General features: G+C 38.4%; 1 protein-coding gene across 1 annotated transcript; it reads right to left on the reverse strand.

The window, feature by feature from the left end:
* Positions 1 to 566: 566 nt before the first annotated feature.
* Positions 567 to 18,884, reverse strand: igbp1 (immunoglobulin (CD79A) binding protein 1). Its single transcript, XM_039766303.1, has 6 exons — positions 18,521 to 18,884; positions 14,816 to 15,121; positions 9,729 to 9,921; positions 8,590 to 8,672; positions 8,388 to 8,497; positions 567 to 2,337 (listed from the first exon to the last, which is right to left on the reverse strand). The coding sequence occupies exons 1-6, from the start codon at positions 18,733 to 18,735 to the stop codon at positions 2,189 to 2,191; spliced, it is 1,056 nt and encodes a 351-aa protein (XP_039622237.1). The 5' UTR covers positions 18,736 to 18,884; the 3' UTR covers positions 567 to 2,188.
* Between the last annotated feature and the right edge of the window lie 5,210 nt (positions 18,885 to 24,094).

The following is a 24,094-nucleotide window of genomic DNA, read 5'->3' on the forward strand; positions in this document are numbered from 1 at the left end:
CACAATTGTATTTCTGTTTTATCAGTGAACAATCATTGTGATGTTAATACTGATTATATCTTGTATTGCAAACAAAAATCCAAGTTGTTCTGTTATTTGTTGGCAATAAAAACACTGACGTCATTTCTTTGTCAGGAGATTCACAGAAAATGCATTACTGTATAAATAAAATGTTTTCTTCATTTATTATATACAATTTCATCAAATATTAGGTTTTGCAAAAAACATTGGCAATTATATTTTAATTGTTTAAATTAATAAGAAGGATATGCTATTTCAAATAACAGTTTCTGGGGAAAAATCATGCTGAATGCCACCTTCTTTAAACTACTGCTTACATTTTGTTTTACCAAAGTGCAGACAGTCACAACTTAAAGTTATTACAAACAGAGTGGAGAAGTGTGATTTACAACTCAAAATGTAGTCATATAGGAACCCTTTAGTTTCCTTGTTGACCGCAGAAATATTGAGGAGACATTTTTGAAACTCTTATTATGAACCCAATATTTGTATGTATGACAGTGTGAGGGGAATATTCTACTGGAAAGAATTATAATCAATATATATCAAGGAACAAACTTAGACATTTAATATAACTTTTACCTGAGATTAAAAATAAAATTGCAGACTTTTTTGGTAACTCCAAGTCAAACATTTAATAATGGAAGGTTCACATTTACTAAATTCTAAAGTTTACTTTATATCTACACACTCATTTTTGCCAACAACTAATTTTTGAATGTATAGAAAGAAGTATAAATATTTGCAGTATTAAATGCAATATTAATATGTAAGTTTTATTTATTAAAAATAAATACATACACATCAAGGCCAACAATTTTCAGTCAAGTTGAATGATATAAAGTATTGCCCAAAACTCTGCTGTAGAGTTATAATTCATACTGGAATTTATTTTGGTTGAATCTCTATTAGCAACACACAGATCTGAAAATCACAGGTGGATTAAATATTTTGTTTGACGTCTCTTGACTAAATATTCTAAAACAAGGCAAAATCCAAAAGTTTCCATATTTTTCTAAATGTTGTAATTATACTTGTATCACAGCATTGCTGGTAATGTTCATTAGTTTATAATTCTATTTTTTTATACTTGGAACTATTCTATAACAAACTGGGATAACAAAAACATTAAAACTGCGTCAGATTATTGCAAATTTAGTTTATAATGCTTATGCTAATATTAACATCTTTCTTCTACATAATGCACAAAGCAAATATATCATTTTCAGAAAACACTGTAGTTCTCCAGCACATAAGCATCATATAAATAAATCACAAAAGGTTAGCTGTTTATGCCTAGCAGCCGTCTCCTAGTAAGACTGGTAAATATCTGTCTAGTTAACCTAATCCATCTGTAATAATGTTTATTTTAAAGTATGTTTCATTATGAAATGTAGAACACTAAAGAGTCCACACACTAACAATTTTATTATTAAAAATGCTAATACCATTGTTCTTAAACAAAAAAAATAATAGATATATCAAAAGTATTATTAAATAAATTAGATTTCCTGTTCCATTTCTATAAAGGTAACCCGACATCTAAGTAGACAGCTTTTGGCATTTAAAAGTGGTGAAAAGTGATTTAAAAAAAAAAACACCGCAAATTACTAATCACTATCCTCATTAAAACACAATTATTGTTTTATACACAACAACTTACACTGTGCAAACTGAATGAACTGTGAGCAGAGAAACTGGATTTGCAAAAAGCTAAGACCAGAGCATTGACAACATTTTTGTACAGTTCTACACAAGCATTTCACAAATGTTCCTCTGCGTTAAGGCTTCTACATACTATTAGACAAGAGGTTATCAGGGTACAATATATTTACAGTACAACGTGACCAGCCTCATTTACCTCGAGGAATCACATAGCCGTAAGGTTAACTTCAAGATCATGCTAGTACTTTCTTATATAACCTTTGTAACAGCTGCATACTGTACAATCTTTCACCATGCCTCAAAGGACAAGTAGTTCAATGCTTACATAGGTTTGTAATTAAATGGATCACACAGAACATATCTGAAGTCACCAAGTGCTTTTCATATACATACAATACACAACCAAAAAAGTTTAACTGACTCAACTCCTTTTTTTTCAAATAGTTCAATTCTACATATTTACTGCTGTTTATAATTGTTAACAAACTGCTGCACAAGGTCATTAACCCATATTTTGCCGATTGCCATAGCCTCTTCTATGTGTGTCTTTCCAGTTGTCCCAGTCCCTTGCCTTCTGCAAAGCTTCATCATCATCATTTTCTATCTGCCTCTCTTTCTCCTCCTTTTCACGTTCTTCGTTGTCCAAGTCGTCTTAAAAAAAAAAAAAGCAAAATTTGAAAAATAAGTACCTATAACTAGCTATTAGAAAAAAGTTACATTTAGGAAAACACTGGGGTCACTGTGAACTGTGTGGTGTGTGCATTCATTTCCATTGTATGGACACTACTGTAAAAAATCTGCACAATTCAATTTAGAACAGCCATCATATGTATGTTCCTAATTCAGCTGACACACTCAACCTCCTTAAATATCTGTGGCTTCATTCATTCACACTCATACAGTGCGCTTTCCACCGGCAGACTCTGAGCAATGTAGCTCTAATCACAGATGCACAAAGTCAGCTATTTCTTTTGTACTTTTGCCTACACCTTAAGTTAACTGACTAAATACTAAACTATAGTAGGACTTCTCTCTTTTAAATGTAGAAGCTCCATAAACATATAGTAGTAAAAGCAAAAAAAATTCAAACAAATGATTCTGCAGAGAAATTAGTACAAGTGTATCTTACCCTCATTACACATCCCGATATACTGTATCAAATATCTGTCATCAATAAAATGTAAATATATTTCATATCCAGTTATCTTGTTAGACTACTTTTTTCTATTTAAATAAAATCATGACAGCCTCGAGCCGTCTTTTGGAATTTTCGTCATCATTTATCCGTCTTGCACACTAGACCTCTTTTCACCCCTTAAACTGCACTGTGTCTCTTTATTCAGCAATTGCACAAAGAGTTGAAGTTCATAAAATTTTGCAAGCATATCATGGTTGATACACCTTAAAATCTAGACTTAAGGACTTTCAAAAATTGCATTGATAAATAGGGTTGTGAACAGGTGTAAGCTGCAAAGGTTTTCACAAATCCAAAACCACATTATCATGCCAAAATGTTTCAGCTGATGGTATTGAATTTGGCATATTGTTTAGGGTTTCCTCTGCTTACAGTGGAGGCTACATTCCATGTTAGTGGTTCATTATAAAGACAGCGGGGATGGGGTGTGTGGTTGTGGTGTGATGGGGAACACAAAAGTTGTGCATTACTCCAAAACTCTCTTTTCAAGAAGGTTTGCATTTACAAATTTATCTTTATGCAGGTTTAAGATACAAGCTTCACCGAGTTTGAAGAATTTTTTAGAGAGGTGTCACAAAGACCACGCATTACTCCAAAAATGCTCAATGGGTACTCGTAAAACTTTGCATATATTTTACTTATCTCAACTTAACATATAGAGGTTATGGAGTTTCAAATGTTTCATCAATAATAAGGATATGGTGTGCATACTTTATCAGCAATTAGATTTTTTTAAATAAGGCATCCTGTTCATTAATGTGGGATTACACGTCTGTTTGTGATACCACAGTAAATCAGGAAAGAAATAGTAGCATTCATTGTTTCAGTCCAGCAAGGAGTTACATCAATTATGGAATCCAATCATACACAAAAAGAAATGCTTGACTCGTGAGAGCAGAGAAATGGATAGAAAGGTGGTGCACATGATGGATGGAATATTTCAAAAATGTGTATAATGGGTTAAGATACACATTTTCTTTCTAATCCATTATACAAATGTACCTGGCTCTGGCTAGTATACAATAAACTCTATATACTATAAAATCTATAGTGATGTGCTGTCCCAAGTCATTCAAATTAAAACGTCGGTTTTGCTTGTTTTATAAACTATACTTGGGGCCTTTTTTTTTTTTTTTACACTTCCTTAAATGCAGTTACTTCAGTGTAAGTGGAGAAACTACTTAAGTGCAATCTAACTGACAAAAAGCTCCTGTTGTCATATTTAAACAATTTTGCAGCAGTGTTATGTTGATTATTTATTTTTTGGCAAAAATGGCAATATTTTTGGTGCCAATGTTCTGTAAGTATATAAAAGAAATTAAAAGGTTATTTTCTAACTAGTTATTGATATGTGAGTACATGCAGAATCCATTCAAGAAAGAGAATGTATGTATGTATGTATGTATGTTTGTGGGTGTTTTGAACTTGGTTGCTTTATACAGACTGCATTTTGCTAGACATGATCAGTCAGGGTTTTGCTTAAAAATGTGACCCCGATAGGCAGAGCAAATGCATAAACCACACAAATAGCAATGACGCTACAGTAAACCTACACTATAAAGAATACAAGGAATGCAAACTTTCACAGAACTCTGAATTTGACTATTACTTACCATACCACTTGTACTTCAGAACAACTGAAGCTAAGCATGCTAGGACCCCGCCAGTACTTGTATGGGAGACCATCTAGGAAAAGCTTGGAAGAGCTGTTGGTGAGACCAGTAAGGGGATCCACATACAGACCACAGGGTAAGTGCCCAATGCCCCAGTGTGCAGTAATGGGGACACTGTACTGCAAGTTGGGCATCAGATATAATTTGTGAGTAATGTAAAATATATACAGTTATACTACTGTACATATTTTACTTACAGCTATAGGTAATATATATACTGCTCAAAAGAATTAAAGGAACACTTTTTAATCAGAGTATAGCATAAAGTCAATGAAACTTATGGGATATTAATCTGGTCAGTTAAGTAGCAGAGGGGGTTGTTAATCAGTTTTAGCTGCTGTGGTGTTAATGAAATTAACAACAGATGCACTAGAGGGGCAACAATGAGATGACCCCCAAAACAGGAATGGTTTAACAGGTGGAGGCCACTGACATTTTTCCCTCCTCATCTTTTCCGACTGTTTCTTCACTAGTTTTGCATTTGGCTACAGTCAGTGTCACTACTGGTAGCATGAGGCGATACCTGGACCCTACAGAGGTTGCACAGGTAGTCCAACTTCTCCAGGATGGCACATCAATACGTGTCATTGCCAGAAGGTTTGCTGTGTCTCCCTGCACAGTCTCAAGGGCATGGAGGAGATTCTAGGAGACAAGCAGTTACTCTAGGAGAGCTGGAGAGGGCCATAGAAGGTCCATAATCCATCAGCAGGACCAGTATCTGCTCCTTTGGGCAAGGAGGAACAGGATGAGCACTGCCAGAGCCCTACAAAATGACCTCCAGCAGGCCACTGGTGTGAATGTCTCTGACCAAACAACCAGAAAGACTTCATGAGGGTGACCCAAGGGCCCCATGTCCTCTAATGGGCCCTGAGCTCACTGCCCAGCAGCATGCAGCTCGATTGGCATTCGCCATTGAATATCAGAATTGGCAGATGCACCACTGGTGCCCTGTGCTTTTTAAAGATGAGAGCAGGTTCACCCTGAGCACGTGACAGAAGTGAAAGGGTCTGGAGAAGCCATGGAGAACATTATGCTGCCTGTAACATCATTCAGCATGAGCAGTTTGGTGGTGGGTTAATGATTGTCTGGGGAGGCATATCCATGGAGGGTCACACAGACCGCTACAGGCTTGACAAAGGCACCTTGGCTGCCATTAGGTATCAGGATGAAATCCTTGGACCCATTGTCAGACCCTATGCTGGTACAGTGGCTCCTGGTGCACGACAATTCCAGGCCTCATGTGGTGACAGTATGCAGGCAGTTCCTGGGGGATGAAGGAATTGATACCATTGACTGGCCACCACACTTTTCTGACCTAAATCCAATAGAACACCTCTGGGACATTATGTTTTGGTCCATCCAATGCCACCAGGTTGCACCTCAGACGGTCCAGGAGCTCAGTGATGCCCTGGTCCAGATCTGGGAGGAGATCCCCCACAACACCATCTGTCATCTCATTAGAAGCATGCACCGATGTTGTCAGGCATGTATACAAGAACACGGGGCCATACAAAGTGTTGCGTACAATTTTGAGTTGCTGCAATTAAATTTTGGCAAAATGGACTAGCGTGCCACATAATTTTTCACTCTGATTTTTGGGGCGTCTTTGAATTCAGGGCTCTGTAGGTTGATCATTTTCATTTCCATCAAACAATGTGGCATCCTTTCGTTCCTAACACATTACCCAGCCTATATCAGTATAGATATCCAGGAGGATTTCTTTTTCCCATTGAGATCTGATGTGTTTTCAAAGTGTTCCTTTAATTTTTGAGCAGTTTATATATATATATCTCCACCTCCCCCCAATTTTAAGTCATTTCACTCTTAAAAGTTAGATGCCAAATATAATTTGTTACATTTATGCGGTATGGCACAATTCCACCATGCAATGCAATTTTTCTTTTCTGAAAATTTTAAGTCAAGAAATGACTGTCAGAATACACATGCAAACATTATTAGACGATCTAAAGGAAAATTTTGTATAATGGAGGTGCACAGTGCACTCTGTAATTAGTTTCAGTACGTAGGAAACTATGGGCTAAATTTACTTATAACTAACCTGTAACTTCTAATTTCCTCAACTACCCACAGGTAATTCTGACTATGCCCACTGCTAACTATAATAAATTACCAATTTATCTCTTTGGGACAGAATCATACAAAAGTTTGGACACCCCTGGCCAAATTATTTTCAATCAATCAATCAATCAACATTTATTTATATAGCACATATTCATACAAAAAAATGTAGCTCAAAGTGCTTTACAAAATGAATAGAGAAATAGAAGACACAATAAAAAATAAACATAAGTCAACATTAATTAACATAGAATAAGTAAGGTCCGATGGCCAGGGTGGACAGAAAAAACAAAAAAAAACTCCAAAGGCTGGAGAAAAAATAAAATCTGTAGGGGTTCCAGACCACGAGACCGCCCAGTCCCCTCTGGGCATTCTACCTAACATAAGTCAAACAGTCCTTTTGTTGACATCTGAATTAAAAATAGTGCATACAACTTTGACAGGAAACAAAAATCTTACTGTCTAAATGTATGGTTACAAGTTATGTAAAAAAAAAAAAGACAGTAAATATGACATTTTCCAAAGTCTGGGCACCTATTCAATTGTAAGGTCTAATAAAAACAAAAAAATATATAATCAAGAAAATCAAACCCCAACATAAAAAGTGTCATTAACAGAAATTCTTTTTAAATACATTAAAATATAAAATGTTTACTATTCCTTTTGCTGACTTTTTAAAACAGAAAACCAAAAACAGCAGCATTTTACCTTTATTTGCCTCGCAGTAAGGAGACCCGGGTTCACTTCCCGGGTCCTCCCTGTGTGGAATTTGCATGTTCTCCCCGTGTCTACATGGGTTTCCTCCCACAGTCCAAAAACATGCAGGTTAGGTGGATTGGCGATCCTAAATTGTCCCTAGTGTGCGCTTGGGGTGTGTATTTGTGTGCCCTGCTGTGGGCTGGGATTGGCTCCAGTTACAAGGGGTTATATTCTCTCATCTTTAGATCTCAAAGTTAGAGAGTTGGAGGTTTGCTCTGGAGAGGAGCAGAATGAAGGTCAGTAGGAACAAGACAGAATACATGTGTGTGAATGAGAGGGAGGCCAGTGGCATGGTGAAGATGCAGGAATTAGAGTTGGTGAAGGTGGATGAGTTTAAATTCTTGAGATAAACAGTTCAGAGTAACAGGGATTGTGGAAAAGAGGTGAAAAGGAGAGTGCAGGCAGGGTGGAATGGGTGGAGAAGAGTGTCAGGAGTAATTTGTGACTGACGGATATCAGCAAGAGTGAAAGGGAAGGTCTACAGGACAGTAGTGAGGCCAGCTATGTTATATGGGTTAGAGATGGTGGCACGGACCACAAAGCAGGAGACAGAGCTGGAGGTAGCAGAGTTAAAGATGTTAAGATTTGCATTGGGTGTGATGAGGATGGATGGGATTAGAAATGAGTACATTATAGGGTGAGCTCAGGTTGGAAGGTTGGGAGACAAAGTCAGAGAGGCGAGATTGTGTTGGTTTGGAAATGTAGAAGTTTTTTTTCTCAAAAGAGGTTGTCTTTTGTCTGTGGAAACAAATGAATTTCTTTGGTGGGTTATGGTATTTTACCTATTTACACAATTTAGGTAGATGTTTCGATGAATGAGTTTGCGCAAAAGAAACTAAATTCTATCTTGCCCTGGAAAATAAAACATTTTAAACCAGATCCAAGAAATTGTGTAAAATGAAAATGAGGCAAAATTTAAAACATTCACTACATTGCTAAATTACTGTGATAAAAATCAAGTATTATTATCAAGATATAAAATGTTACTTAAGTACCTGAACATTTTGGAATACCCCGATCAGGAAGGATCGCCTCCCGTCTATGCTGCTCATACCAATCATTAACTGTCATGGTTGGAAGGCTAGGATACCCAGCACCAAAAACTCTGTGGGTAGGGAAAGATTTTATCAGATTGTTAGTAAAAAATAGGAAATATTAATTAGCCTTATTATAAAAATCTTAAATACATAAACATACTTAGATTGAACTGCATCTTTTGTAAGAATGAAAGGCTTCATTGGAGGCCTCTGTGGATGTGGGCGAGACTGATTTGCAGATTCCTATATAAAAAAAATATGCAAATTAGTTACTGTAGAAGAACTGCCATACAGACTTTAAATAGGATTTAATTTTCACGTTTTACATGACAAGTTATAGGTTGCTAGCTCTCAATATGATTTCTTATCATTGCACTTTTCTTTCTGATATCTCTTATATGTAGCCAGTTAAGTCCAATTTCAAAACAAGCAGGATGGCGTTTACCAAAAAACACCCCAATGAAGCTGGTCATATTAAATTGGTAATTTTTAAATTTTACATTAAAAGCTGGGTAAAATTAATATGCATAACTCAAGGTGTAAATTCTTAAATGAAGCTTAGGCTAGTATCCAGTGTTTTTATACCTTGTGTACTACAACTTTACACAATTACAAAACAAGTGATATTTGAGTTATAAAGAATGAATCAACATATGTTTCCAACAGATAATACCCAAAAGCTAACAGTTCTAAGTTCTACATCATAATATATTTCCAAAACTCCCTTCATAGTCACTATATCTCACTCTAAATGCAACACTGTGGAATGTATTCTATTAACTTTGGATTTTTTCATTTTTGTGTAAATGTATGCCAAATGACAGACAGACACCCCATCGAGGGTTGTTACCTGACTTGTGCCTACTGCTGCTAGACCCTTAACTAGATTAAGAGGGTTTAAAGATGTATGCATGAAATGAATGAATGATTTCTCTCAGTCAGGTTATCTGACATGCACACCTGCTTATGCAAACTGCAAAAAACAGTGAAAGCACATTATTGACCTTAATGAGGCCAGTTACACAGCAAAAACATGAATGGCGTTAAATGAAGGAAATGTTCTGATGCATTACTACTACAAGCAAAATTCAATACTAACACTGAAGTGAAAAGAATAAGTTCCTACAGGAACGGCTTAAATTCATCCTGGGAGTGGACTCATTGTGTGTTCTTTGTACTTCGCAGCCGGGGCACTATTCATTTTATAAGTGACAATCATAAGAATAGGGGGAAAAAACACAAGTTTTAATTGCAAGCAGAAACATAAAAGAACACATACTGCAAAAAAAGAGAATTTACTTTTTTGAATGTGCCCATCTTCAAGATTTCTGACTCGTGGTCTATGCTTTCTACCTCATCCAGGGCAATATTAATCCATTTTCTCACAGTCAAAAGGTAATAGTCTCGCACAATTTCATCTTCGGCCTGCCCACTGTCCACCGATGCTTTGATTTCTGTCAATTTTGCTTCTGCCTCCTTAGTCTGTTTATATCTGTTTAGTGAAATAACAGTAAAAAAGTGCATGTTTTGGCGTAAGCACAGACTGTACTGAAAGTTAAATAATATATTAAGTGTTTAATCTTAAAATAATTAATGAAAGTTCTTGTAATACAATATCCACATGAAAGTAATTTTTATCTAATACAAAGGACATTTACACAGTAACAAAGCACTTTATCATGCGGTTCCTTGGTTTGTGTGAAAGAGATTACAGCCGAACTCCGTATTAAAGTGTGTCACACATGTGCGCTTAGGGGGCAGCTAAAGGGCCCAAACGAGCGGGAAAGTACGAACAATGGGGGAACAGGACAGAGTGCTAATGCTTTTTTCTTCTCATCAACAGAAAAACAACCACCATAAAATATCTCAATTCCACACGACTACAATACTTTCTACTTCCAATATCCAAGATGTCACCTCTATCCCGTAACGATCTTGTCAGTTCCGGTCCCACGCAAATTACTTCACTTCCGGCTTAATCTAATGACTTTGACCGTCCACCACAGAAGACATCATTTCCTGTCAACTCAGTTCAGTTTATTGTTTGTCCTAGTTCCTCTCTACTTATATAAAAATGCCTCAGAAATCTCAATCCCTCAGTCAAATGTGTTTTTGTGTCATTTATGACCCAATTTTAACCATAAACAAAGATGAAACAAAGGAAGATATTATACGGGGAATTCCCCCAACCCTTAATGGTATTTGTGTCTTTTTATTGTTCACCAGTGGTATTTGTTAATGTTACAAAGGTGACTTAAAGCTGATACTGATAAAAAAGCTACAAATTTCAACTCTCCATTAGCATCAAAGCCGTAATTAGTCCTGCCTGATTACATAGCGAGTTTAAATAAATGCCTACCAATGGGAGAACAAAAAAAAAAAAAAAGTTGAGTTGGCTTTGATGGTGGGGGAGGATGCCGGTCAGGCCTGGTAGGCCCAAACGTGTTGTGAGGGTCTGCTGGGAATGTATGGCAGAGTCCCCTGTCAGAAGTAGCTTCAACTCCCACCTCCGGCAGAACTTTGACCATGTCCCGAGGGAGGTGGGGGACACTGAATCTCAAGGGGCCATGTTCCGTGCCCCTATTGTAGAGTCGGCTGATCGGAGCTGTGGCCGCAAGGTGGTCGGTGCCTGTTGTGGCGGCAATCCCCGAACCCGTTGGTGGACACCGGCGGTGAGGGATGCCATCAAGCCGAAGAAGAAGTCCTACCCGACACTTGTCCTGTGGGACTCTTGAGGCAGCTAATAGGTACTGACAGGCCAAGCAGAATGCGGCTTCAATGGTTGCTGAGGCAAAAACTCGGGCATGGGCAGAGTTTGGGGAGGCCATGGAGAATGACTTGCGAGGAGATTCTGGTCCAGTGTCCGGCGTCTCAGGAGGGGGAAGCAGTGCAGTGTCAACACTGTATATGGTGGGGATGGTGCGCTGCTGACCTCGATTCGGGATGTTGTGGGTCGGTGGGGGGAGTACTTCGAAGACCTCCTCAATTCCACTAACATGCCTTCCAATGAGGAAGCACAGCCTGGGGACTTGGAGGTGGGCTCCCCCATCTCTGGGACTGAGGTCACCGAGGTGGTCAAAAAAACTCCTTGGTGGCAGGGCCCCGGGGGTGGATGAGATACGCCCGGAGTTCCTAAAGACTCTGGATGTCGTAGGACTGTCTTGGTTGACACGTCTCTGCAACATTGCATGGACATTGGGGACAGTGCCTCTGGATTGGCAGACCGGGGTGGTGGTCTCTTTAAGAAAGGGGACCGGAGGGTGTGTTCCAACTACAGAGGGATCACACTCCTCAGCCTCCCTGGAAAAGTCTATTTGGGGGTTCTGGAGAGGAGGGCCCATTGGATAGCCGAATCTCGGATTCAGGAGGAACTGTGTGGTCACAGAACAGTGGACCAGCTCTACACCCTTAGCAGAGTCCTGGAGGGTGCATGGGAGTTTGCCCAAACAGTCTACATGTGTTTTGTGGACCTGGAAAAGGTGTTCGACCGTGTCTCTTGGGGAATCCTGTGGGGGGTGCTCTGGGAGTATGGGGTACCGGACCCCCGATAAGGGCTGTTCGGTCCCTGTACAACCAGTGTCAGAGCTTGGTCTGCATTGCCTGCAGTAAGTCGAACCCATTTACAGTGAGAGTTGGACTCCGCCAGGGCTGCCCTTTGTCACCGATTCTGTTCATAACTTTTATGGACAGAATTTCTAGGTGTAGCCAGGGTGTTGAAGGGGTCCGGTTTGGTGGACTCAGGATTGGGTCACTGCTTTTTTCAGATGATGTTGTCCTGTTTGCTTCATCAGGCCGTGATCTTCAGCTCTAACTCTGAATTGGTTCGCAGCCGAGTGTTTAGCGGCTGGGATGGGAATCAGCACCTCCAAATCCGACACCATGGTCTTCAGCTGGAAAAGGGTGGAGTGCCCTCTCAGGGTTGGAGGCAAGATTCTGCCCCAAGTGGAGGAGTTCAAGTATCTCGGGGTCTTGTTAACGAGTGAGGGAAGAATGGAGAGTGAGATCGACAGGCGGATCGGTGCAGCGTCTGCAGTGATGCGGGCACTGCATCGGTCTGTCATGGTGAAAAAGAAGCTGAGCCATAAGGCAAAGCTCTCAATTTACCAGTTGATCTATGTTCCTACCCTCACCTATGGTCATGAGCTATGGGTAGTGACCGAAAGAATGAGATTGCGAATACAAACAGCTGAAATGAGTTTCCTCCAAAGGGTGTCTGGGCTTTCCCTTAAAGATAGGGTGAGAAGCTCAGTCATCCGGGAGGGGCTCAGAGTAGAGCCGCTGCTCCTCCGCATCGAGAGGAGTCAGATGAGGTGGCTCGGCATCTGATCAAGATGCCTCCTGGGTGTTCCGGGCACGTCCAACCGGGAGGAGGCACTGGGGAAGACCCAGGACGAGCAGGAGGGACTATGTCTCCCGGGCTGGCCTGGGAACACCTCTGGATTCTCCCGGAAGAGCTAGAAGTAGTGATCGGGGAGAGGGAAGTCTGGGCATCTCTGCTCAAGCTGCTGCCCCCACGACCCGACCTCGGATAAGCGGAAGAGGATGAATGGATGGATGGATAATAGGAATTTTGGGTATAAATATATTTTCATCCTTTAAAAGGTCATCGTGCATCAACGTTGCCGCCATATTGCGAGTGGCACTGTTTTGGAGTGAAGTAATGGATAAAGATGCCTCACACATATGCTGCTTGGGTTTTGTACAAATTGCTGTATGTACGCTCTAAACCAGATCCCGGGGGATTACATTTCATAGGTAAGGCTGAACAATTGTTTTGGTTATATTTGGCCATTAGAAAATCCCGTTTTATAACCTTAGCACTCAAGGTCACCTTACAATAAAATTAAACAACATTAGTAAAATTAAAACAAGAGAATGATAAATCAAAAAGCAATAATTAGCAAACACACAAAGATAACTGGCACTAACAGTGCAAAATTCACAATTGGTATGTCAGTTTGAAAAGATAAGTTTTGAGGGCAGTTTTAAAATGTGTTATTGAATCAAGCTGATGTACTGTACATGAGAGGGAAGAGAATTCCCGAGTTGAGGAGCACTATGAGAGACAATTGAGCTCTTGGTCTGATGTGTGGTACAGAAAGTAGAGCTGCAGATGAGGATCTGAGTGAGCGAGAGGAGTGCAAATCTGTAGGACTTTAAATGTTCAGGGCAGTATTTATTATTGTATTCTGTAGTTAACAGGGAGCCAGTGAAGTTGAGAGAGAGTAGGTGTAATATGTTTAGTGAATTTAAAACAGCAGGTTATTATCCTGGCAGCAGAATTTTGAATAAGTTGTAATCGATGGATATGTTTTTGTGGGATGCGAGATAGAATAGCATTACAGTAATCTATATGTGAGGTGACTCAGGCATTAACCGATACTTCAGTACTGTGTTGCGCAAGAACAGGACAAATTCTAGAAATGTTTCGGAGATGGAAGAAGGCAGTCCGAGAAATGTTACTAATATGGGAGGAATTATTTAATAATAATAATAATTTAATAATTGCCATTATTACTGTATAAATGGATATGAATAACTGCATGCAAACGATTCACCAAAATCTGTTGTATGTAAATGATACTGTTTTAAACGTTAATTGTTTTTTCATCAGAAAACCCGGTTTTCACATCTACCTGTATTAGTTTAAATGGCACTTTTGCCACTAGTAATAGGGCGGACGCCCTGACGTACCGTGTTGACTGGACAACACAGTGAATGTGAAGTCTATCTGTATATATCTATGCCCACGCCGCTTTTCTCGATTCCTATTCCTCCTTCGGACTACCACGTTCCCCACTCCTCTGTTCGTCCTGCTTCCTCTTCAAAACCGGTCCCGCCCACACGCAGCCGACACGGCATTTCTCGATTCCTATTCGTCCTCTTCCAAACACATCCCTATGCTGCCTGTGGCCTCCCATACACCCCCACACCACTTTTCTCGATTCCTATTCCTCCTTCGGACTACCAAACACCTATTCACAATTATATTTCTTTCTTCTTGATTTCTGAATTCCTTTCTCACTGTTTTCCGTTCCTATTCTTACACCACCATATGCTACGGCGGGCGTCAACTAGTATATTTTTAACAGGCTAAAATTGCCCTCCACAACAGCACTGAAGCAACAATGAATATTTAGTACTGGTTATAAAATCATTCAGCTACAATAAATTGCAGTAGTTCATCCTATAAAATTTTATAAAATGTCCTTTCAGAACCAAAGCATCACAATACAGTGCTCAACAGAAAAAGGTCCAAAAAAATCTGTTAATAAACTCACAACATAAATTAAACTTTTCCCCTTCCCTTAGAGTACATCTGTCATTATCAAGTACCCTCAGACCCAGCAAAAAATATTTTATGGAATTCAATCCCATAGACTTACCTTTCTATTTTTGCCTGTCTGTGGGCAGCCATGGCATATAGATCTGGTGCATGAAAACCTACAGAAGCATTTTGGCTCAAATTTTCTGGGCTCTCTTTCTTTTCTTCTGACTTTGGAAGCTCAAACTTCATTATGCTATAGTCTTTACTGCGTTTCAAAAAGTCCATAAAGTAAACTCTTGCCTTCTGCACTTGTTCAAGGCGATTTGTCAGGTTTACCTCCTTCATTGTAAGTGCACCCAGGAGCGCTGGCAGCATCAAATACTTGATATCTGCTGTTGCAAGTTCCTCTAGTTCCTCATTTTTGCTGTAAAATATAATTTGGTATATCAAACTGATTTAGTACTGGTTTATGAATTTAAAGTTGTCTAAACCTTGCAAAACATTAGCTATGTCATATATTACTTATCTATAGGCTTACATCTTTGAACATGAATTACAAAATTATGTACTACGTGTCATGCTAAACTTGTTTTAACTGCAATCTGTCTGATACTTTTTTTCTGCAGAGAATGTAAGAGTTGTCTCTTCTGATTTAAATTATAAGAATTCTTGATTTGCAGCAATAGTGATATCTCCTACTGGCCCTTTAACAAGATGATTCGATGTTAATCTTTCATAGCTTCTGAGGGGAGTAAAATTTGGAAAGTTTAATGTCTTAACTTAACAGGTCTGCAAAATTGTATTATTAAGGGGTATCTGTTGATAAAAATACCAAAAGCAATGAAAATTGTCAGTCATTATGATTAAACTATACATGTTAAAAATAGTCAGTGATACACATTAAGTCTCTGAATATCACAGTTTATTAAATGTATTTCAGTTTGAAGGGGCAGATCCCCTATTTTGACATATGCAATCATAACATTTACTAGGGTCTAAATTGAGAGTTTCTGTTTTATTATCTATTACTTTTAAGGAAATCTCCATTTTAGGGAGTTTAAGTTACCACCTGGGTTTAATAAAACCCCTGTTAAAATTACATTACATAAAAGCCTCAATTTACACACCTGCCTATAGCTTCAACAGTCCCTAAAAATTGACTGCTCATGTATTATTTGTATTTATACTGTCTAATGTTCTATTTACATTCTAAAAAATGAGAAGCAAAGATTCTATACAGGTGCATCTTATGGCTTATAGCTAATGAAAACTCAAAATTCAGTATCTCGGTAAATTAGAATATTACATAAGACCAATAAAAAAATTATGCTTAATACAGAAATGTTGGACTACTGAAAAAGATGCCCATGTATGCACTCAAAACTTGGTCGGGGATCCTTTTGCATGAATTACTGCATCAATAAAGCGTGGCATGGGGGCAATCAGCCTGTGGCACTGCTGAGGTTTTATGGAAGCCCAGGATGCTTTGATAGCTGCCTTCAACTCATCTGCATTCTTGGGTCTGGTGTCTCTCATCTTCCTTTTGGTTTAGGTCAGGTGAGTTTGCTGGCCAATCAAGCACAGCAATACCATTGTCATTAAACCAGGCACTGGTACTTTTGGCAATGTGGATAGCTGCCAAGTCCTGCTGGAAAATGAAATCAGCATCTCCATAAAGCTTGTCAGAACAGGGAAGCATGAAGTGCTCTAAAATTTCCTGGTTGACGACTGTGCCGACTTTGGACTTGATAAAACACAGTGGACCAACACCAGCAGATGACATGGCTCCCCAAATCATCACTGACAGTGGAAACTTCACACTGGACCTCAAGCAACTTGGATTCTGTCCCTCTACACTTTTCCTCCAGACTCTGGGACCTTGATTTCCAAATGAAATGGAAAATTTGCTTTCATCTGAAAAGAGGATTTTGGACCACTGAGCAATAGTCCAGCCCGTTTTCTCCTTAGCTCAGGTAAGATGCTTCTGACGTTGTCTCTGGTTCGGGAGTGGCTTGACACAAGGAATGTGACATTTGTAGCCCATGTCCCGGATACATCTGTGTGTGGTGGCTCTTGAAGCACGGACTTCAGCCACAGTCCACTTGATGTGAATCTCCCCCCAAATACTTGAAGAGGCTGCGCTTCACAATCCTCTCAAGGCTGCAGTTACCCTTGTTGCTTGTGCACCTTTTTCTGCCACATTTTTTCCTTCCACTCAATTTTCCATTAATATGCTTGGATACAGCACTCCGTGAACAGCCAGCAGTCTTCCCCATGATTGTGTGGCCTACTGAACCAGGCTGAAAGACCATTTAATGGCGCAGGACACCTTTGCAGGTATTTTGGGTTAAGTAGCCGAGTGGAGTGTGACACCATTAGTCTACAATATTGAACTTTTTCACAATATTCTAATTTTCTGAGATACTTAATTTTGGGTTTTCGTTAGCTATAAGCCATAATCAGCAAAATGAAAAGAAATAAACTCTTGAAATATATCACTCTTTGTATAATTAATCTATATATGAGTTTCAATTTTTGAATTGAATTACTGAAATAAATTAACTCTTCGATGAAATTCTGATTTATTGAGATGCACCTGTATATTCAACATGCAATATCAAATGTAGGCTTTTTAAAAATTATGCACAGTAAACTACCGGTCAAAGGTTTTAGAACACTCAGTTTTTCTTCAGATTGAATTAGTTGAAAAGTAGTGAATAACCTGCTGCCATTGGATTAATTTACAGTACAGGTTAGCAAAAACTGAAAAAGGAAATTTCAAAATATTGCAAATGGGCCTTCTTCATGGAACAACTAATAAGTTACAACCTACACATGTTCTGCAGCAATAAATGTAAATAACAAAATATGTAAAATGTAAAGGAGTCTATAATCGGTGCAGAGCGCTACACAAAAATAAGTGAAACTGTATTGTCTGAATACTTTCTGAATTCACTGTAGGTGTGCATGTTCAGAAATAAGTTGATAGTATCTGAATATATTGGCTTTATATTTCTATTACTCATAGCCAGTATAGTTATATACTTTTTTTATTAATATGAGACTGTAAACCGATTATCTTGCAGATGGTAAAGATAGCATGTTTCCATATGCAATAGTAGTAAATTAGAGATACTGTCTCAAGAATATAGCGTCCTGGGTTTAAATTCCACACGTGGGCATTGTCTGCATTCTATATATACTGTATATGTATGTGTGAAAGAAAAAAAAATATATATATATATATATATATATATATATATATATATATATATATATATATATATATATATATATATATATACACACACACACACACGCATATATTAGTCTAAATGGCTTGTTTCCAAAGTTCCAGGACACAAAAACAGGAGATGAAACAACCTAACTTTAATGTTGATAGACATTCCAACTCGTCCATTTACTTTATGTTAACAGACCAGGTAATCAAGATGGATGGAAACATCGTTCATGTATGTAAATCGCTCACTAGCCTGGTACTGTTACTGAAAGAAAGGAATTGCTAAACGTCATTATGGGTTCGCATTTAGCAGAATTCAAAAATATAGGTTTAAAACACATCAAGCATGACTTATACGTCATAACTAATGATTCCAATCATCAGATTGCTTTATTTACATTCTGCCTTAAAAAGCAGTCTATTTTGAGCTGCAGTGTTTTATAGCGCTTCTTAATACACAAAATAGTATTTTCGTTGCGTTTATGTATGAAAGCATTGACTGCGTGTTTGACATTTATTTTTCAAATCGCAATCGAATTAGGCCTTATATAAACCGTTAAAAAAGTGCGACAGCACCCATACCTGAACAAATCGAGCTGCGCTACCAGCCGAGTGGCCTGCTCCAAATGGGCTATTCCTCGCTTCACCTTCACTTGTACTGGGTTTGATCCAGTCGGCTCACTCGTATTGGAAACATCTTCGAAAAGTTTCCACCCAGCATCTAACAACTGAGACAGCGTTGGGGAATCGGCCTCAGTCATTTGTCCATCGCTTTCTTCCGTCGCAGCGGCAGCCATGCTGTTTTTCCGCGTTTTCAAAACATAAAGCCACTTTGAGGCTTCCGTACCGTGTGTTGTGTGACGTCAGTTACCGCCTACTGCCATCATTGTACAGGTATGGAAACTGTCCACAAGCCGCTTACATATACTTTGCAAACTCAGATAGCGTTACGTGGGCGGGTCTGAAATCCTTTCGCGTATGTGCACGCCCCTCTGAACTGAGCACCCCGCCCCCCTGAGCTCAGTCTCCGCGCCTAGATCCAACAATTATATCCACTTGCAGAGGGCTACTTGGGCTCTTCCGGTTTAATTTAAAGGTCTACTAATATTCAAACACCGAGCAATCAGTTTTTTTATTCACCAATCACCCTCGTTTTTTTGTTATTCCCAAGCTGTATGAAGTAGTTGTAAGTTTTATCTTTTCAAATGTTATTGTTCAAACTAGGAAAAGACAGGAATAAATTACCCAGCCAATTGAACATTTGATCCATCCTTCTTATTTTGCTTCTAAAACAAGCATGCCAAATGTGAGAAGGCAAATAAAATATCCCTCTCTTTTTGTCTGTACAATGATAAAACCACAATCATTTGTTTGTTTCTTCTTTAAGCGCAGCTTTGTGATTAATCTACAGATTTAAATTGTATTTCGATTACTTCTTAAATTAGGTTTTTAACATATAACTTTCGGTAATCCCAGGGCGAGACCAAGAGACAGGAAATGCTATGGTGCGCTTAGTATGCTTGACTTTCAAACAAAATATCAGGGTTTGATTCTCACCCATTACATTTATTTAACCTTAGTCATATTGTTTTCGGAATTAGAATTGCAATAAAGGTTTTTTTCCACCAGAGAGAGCGAAAAGAGCATCTAAAGCATTGTGTGTATGCATTTTTCTTAAAACATTGGACTGTTTTATTTGATGAGTATAGTCATTATTTCAAACTGCAAAATTGTAACTGTGAGATGCAGTTCATGTTTTTTTTTTCTTTGTGTAGAGCACATGTTATAGTGAGAGCACATGAATCAAAGACATTCAGGATAGGTCAGTTGGCTAACTGGTGTCTCTGAACTAGCTTAGCGTGTGTGACTATGTGTGTGCAAGTGTAATGAACTGGTTATGTGTCAACATCATGTGTTGGTGGGTTGGTTTATGTTGGATTGATGATGGAGAGATTATTATTTTTATTATCATCCCTCAACCTGTCCAGGTTTGCTTCCTACCATACAGTATACCCAATGCTGCCAGGATATGCACTTGCATGCTGTGACCCTGAAGTGGATGGATTGGTTTGAAAATGGATAAAAATTGTGTCTAGAAAATTTTGGATCAATTAACTAATTTGTCCAATAGCAAATTTAGGATTCATTCAATACAAAAGTCCTTGCTAAAATTGTGACTTTGAACATTAGAACATACAGTATACTGTAGAACATCAGAACAATTTTGACAAGAACAAGCCATTCAGCCAAACAAGATTTCAATCAATCAATCAATCAACATTTATTTATATAGCACATTTTCATACAAAAAATGTAGCTCAAAGTACTTTACAAAATGAATAGAAAAATAGAAGACAGAATAAAAAATAAACATAAGTCAACATTAATTATCATAGAATAGGTAAGGTCCGATGGCCAGGGTGGACAGAAAAAACAAATGCTGGAGAAATGCTGGAAAAAAAAAATAAAATCTGTAGGGGTTCCAGACCAAGAGACCGCCCAGTCCCCTCTGGGTAATCTACCTAATATAAATCAAACAGTCCTCTTTGTATTTAGGGTTTTCATGGAAGGACCTGATGATGATGGTCACATAGACTTCTGGCTTTTAGTCCATCAATGTTGGAGCATCATGATGCTTTGAGTAGGTGGTGGTGGCACAGGCTGCCACCACAAAGAAACCGGAAAAAGAAACAGAAAAGAGAGTAGGGATCAGTACGGATTTTGGAGCCACTGTGAGTAGTTATTATGATGAATTGAACATACAGAGTATCAGGATTAAGTTAAAGTGAAGTTATAGAAAGGCCATGTTAAAGTAATGTGTTTTCAAAGTGCTCTACTGTATTTGCCTGGCGAATTCCTATTGGCAGGCTATTCCAGATTTTAGGTGCATAACAGCAGAAGGCCGCCTCACCACTTCTTTTAAGTTTAGCGTTTGGAATTATGAGGAGACACTCATTTGAAGATCTAAGGTTACGATTTGGAATATAACGTGTCAGGTATTCCGATATATAAGATGGAGCACGATTATTTAAGGCTTTATAAACCATAAGCAGTATTTTAAAGTCAATCCTGAATGACACAGGTAACCAGTGTAGTGACATCAAAACTGGAGAAATATGTTCGGAATTTCTTTTCCTAGTTAGGATTCTAGCAGCTGCATTCTGCACTCGTTGCAAGTGATTTATGTCTTTTTTGGGTAGTCCTGAGAGGAATGCGTTACAGTAATCCAATCTACTGAAAACAAAAGCGTGAATTAATTTCTCAGCATCTTTCAATGATATAAGAGGTCTAACTTTTGCTATGTTTCTTAAGTGAAAAAATGCTGTCCTAGTGGTCTGATGAATATGCGATTTAAAATTCAGATTACAGTCAACAGTTACCCCTAAATTTTTTACTTCCGTCTTAACTTTTAATCCTAATGCATCAAGTTTATTTCTGATAACCTCATTGAATCCATTATTGCCAATTACTAAAATTTCAGTTTTCTCTTTATTTAGTTTGAGAAAATTACTATTCATCCATATAGAAATAACAGTAAGACATTGTGTTAGTTTATCGAAAGAGTCAGTGTCATCAGGTGCTATTGATAAGTACAGCTGTGTGTCATCAGCATAGCTGTGGTAGCTCACGTTGTAACCTGAGATAATCTGACCTAATGGAAGCATGTAGATTGAGAAAAGCAGCGGACCCAGGATAGAGCCTTGTGGAACACCATATCGGATATAATGTGTCTTTGAGATTTGATTACCACAACTCACAAAGAATTTTCTACCTGCCAGGTAGGATTCAAACCAATTTAAGACACTGCTTGGGGATGCAAAGAGGGAGGGTGGGGGGTTAAGGGGGGGAGAGAAAGAGAGCAGGCCTGATCTATACCTAATCTATCTCTCAATCTTTATAATTATAACTACCAACGTAATAATAAGCTGCATGGCAACAACTCTTGGGGAAATAGGAAATTAAGACCTAAACTATTCTCACTTCCAGTTAAGACTATAAAATGACATCAAAAACTCAGAATCAGTGTCTCCATGATGGGACAGTTAACTTCGTAAGCTGGAATGTTAAAGGCCTGAATCACGAATTAAAGAGAAAGAAAGTACTCTCTCACCTAACAGGTCTAAATGCTAAAATAGTATTTTTACAGGAAACCCACTTACTAAGCAAGGATCAGTTCCGGCTGCAAAAAGACTGGACTGGCCAAATATTCCATTCTAGTTTTACAAAGAAAACTAGAGGGTGGGAATTCTCATACATAGAACAGTACCATTTGTAGCATCAGATGTAGTATTGGATCCTGAAGGGAGATATGTAATGGTCATGGGAGACTTATCTAACTGTAAAATGATTTTGATAAATGTTTATGCACCTAATGTTGATGATAAGGAATTTATACAAAATTTATTTGCATCCATTCCCAATCTGAACACTCATAAAGTTATAATGGCTGGGGACTTTAATTGTGTTTTAAATCCACTTTTAGATAGGACTTCCTCCACAGGGGAACAATCTAACACTGCAAAGATAATTACAAAGTTTATAACTGATCACAACTTATCAGATCCCTGGAGGTTTTTAAACCCAAATTCAAGAACATATTCTTTCTACTCACCAGTACATCATTGCTACTCAAGGATTGATTACTTCTTTATAGATAATAACTTCTTGCCTAAGATTAAATCTTGTAAATACGATGCTATTGTTATTTCTGACCATGCACCTATGATCTTGGAGCTGAAATTACTAAGCCCCATACACTCACCCGCAGATGGCCTCAACCGCTTCTATTAGCTGACGAGAATTGTACTGAATTTATATCCAAACAAATCAAATTCTTTCTAGAGACAAATACATCCCCTGAGATCTCTGCAGGAATACTCTGGGAAACTCTTAAGGCCTTCTTAAGAGGACAGATTATCTCATATCTTTCCCACAGAAATAAATCCGAAGCCAAGAAAGTAGCAGAGATAAAAAGCGAAATTACTAAAATAGATGAAGAACATGCCAGACTACCAAGCGAGACTCTACATAGAGGAGGCAGGCTCTACATTCAGAATTAAACCTCTTGACAACTAAAGAAACTGAACAACTAATTTACAAATCCAGACATCATTATTATGAACATGGAGAGAAAGCTAATAAGCTTTTAGCTCAACAAATTCACAAGCAAGAAGTGCAACGCAATCTCGTAATTACTAACACGAATGGAGATAAAATCATCGAACACAAAAATATAATGCACACTTTCAGAGACTACTATAAATCCCTATATACTACTGAGTTTAAAGAAGACAATATACAATCTAATGCATTTCTGGATACATTACAGATACCACAAATAGACGCTTTAGTGTGGAGGAACTTGATAAACCTCTGTCATTATCAGAATTACTAGATGCTATAAAGTCACTCCAAGGTGGAAAAGCAGCAGGCCCTGATGGCTACCCTGCAGAGTTTTACAAGAAATTCTCCGCTCAGCTAGCTCCCTCCTATTAGCAACATTTACAGAAGCCAGAGATAACCAATCTCTTCCACAAACCTTTCGCCAAGCACTAATCACTGTCTTTCCAAAACAAAATAAGGACTTATTACAATGTGCATCATACAGACCAATTTCACTTCTGAATAACGACGTTAAAATACTCTCTAAAATCATAGCTAGAAGGATGGAGAAAGTGCTCCCTCGTAATATCACAAGACCAAACTGGATTTATTAGGGGCCGACACTTATCTTCAAATCTTCGACGCCTGTTTAATGTAATATACTCACCAACTAAATCAAACACCCCAGAAATATTATTATCATTGGATGCAGAAAAGCATTCGACATGATTGAATGGAAATACCTTCTTACTACATTGGAGAAGTTTGGGTTTGGCCCGAACATTTGTGCATGGATTAAATTACTGTATACTAACCCAGAAGCTTCAGTTTGCATCAATAACATTTGCTCAGACTACTTTAAACTAGAACGTGGCACTAGACAAGGATGCCCTTGTCACCACTGCTGTTTGCAATTGCCATTGAACCACTGGCAATACATTGTCGAAATACTGATCAGATAAAGGGGATTAGCAGAGAAGGACTGGAACAGAAAATCTCATTATATGCAGATGACATGGTACTGTATATATCGGACCCAGAAAATTCTGTGCC

The sequence above is a fragment of the Polypterus senegalus genome, chromosome 10, assembly GCF_016835505.1.
Source record: "Polypterus senegalus isolate Bchr_013 chromosome 10, ASM1683550v1, whole genome shotgun sequence".
Lineage (NCBI taxonomy): Eukaryota > Metazoa > Chordata > Cladistia > Polypteriformes > Polypteridae > Polypterus > Polypterus senegalus.

Bases quoted from the DNA above. Each gene is read 5' to 3' on its own strand.
- igbp1 (XM_039766303.1), bottom strand. From the start codon at position 18,735: ATGGCTGCCGCTGCGACGGAAGAAAGCGATGGACAAATGACTGAGGCC. The intron at 9,922-14,815 runs GTAAGTCTATGG...TTCACTAAACAG, and splicing joins AGACAGGCAAAAATAGAAAG to ATATAAACAGACTAAGGAGG. The intron at 8,498-8,589 runs GTATGTTTATGT...CCCTACCCACAG, and splicing joins AAAGATGCAGTTCAATCTAA to AGTTTTTGGTGCTGGGTATC.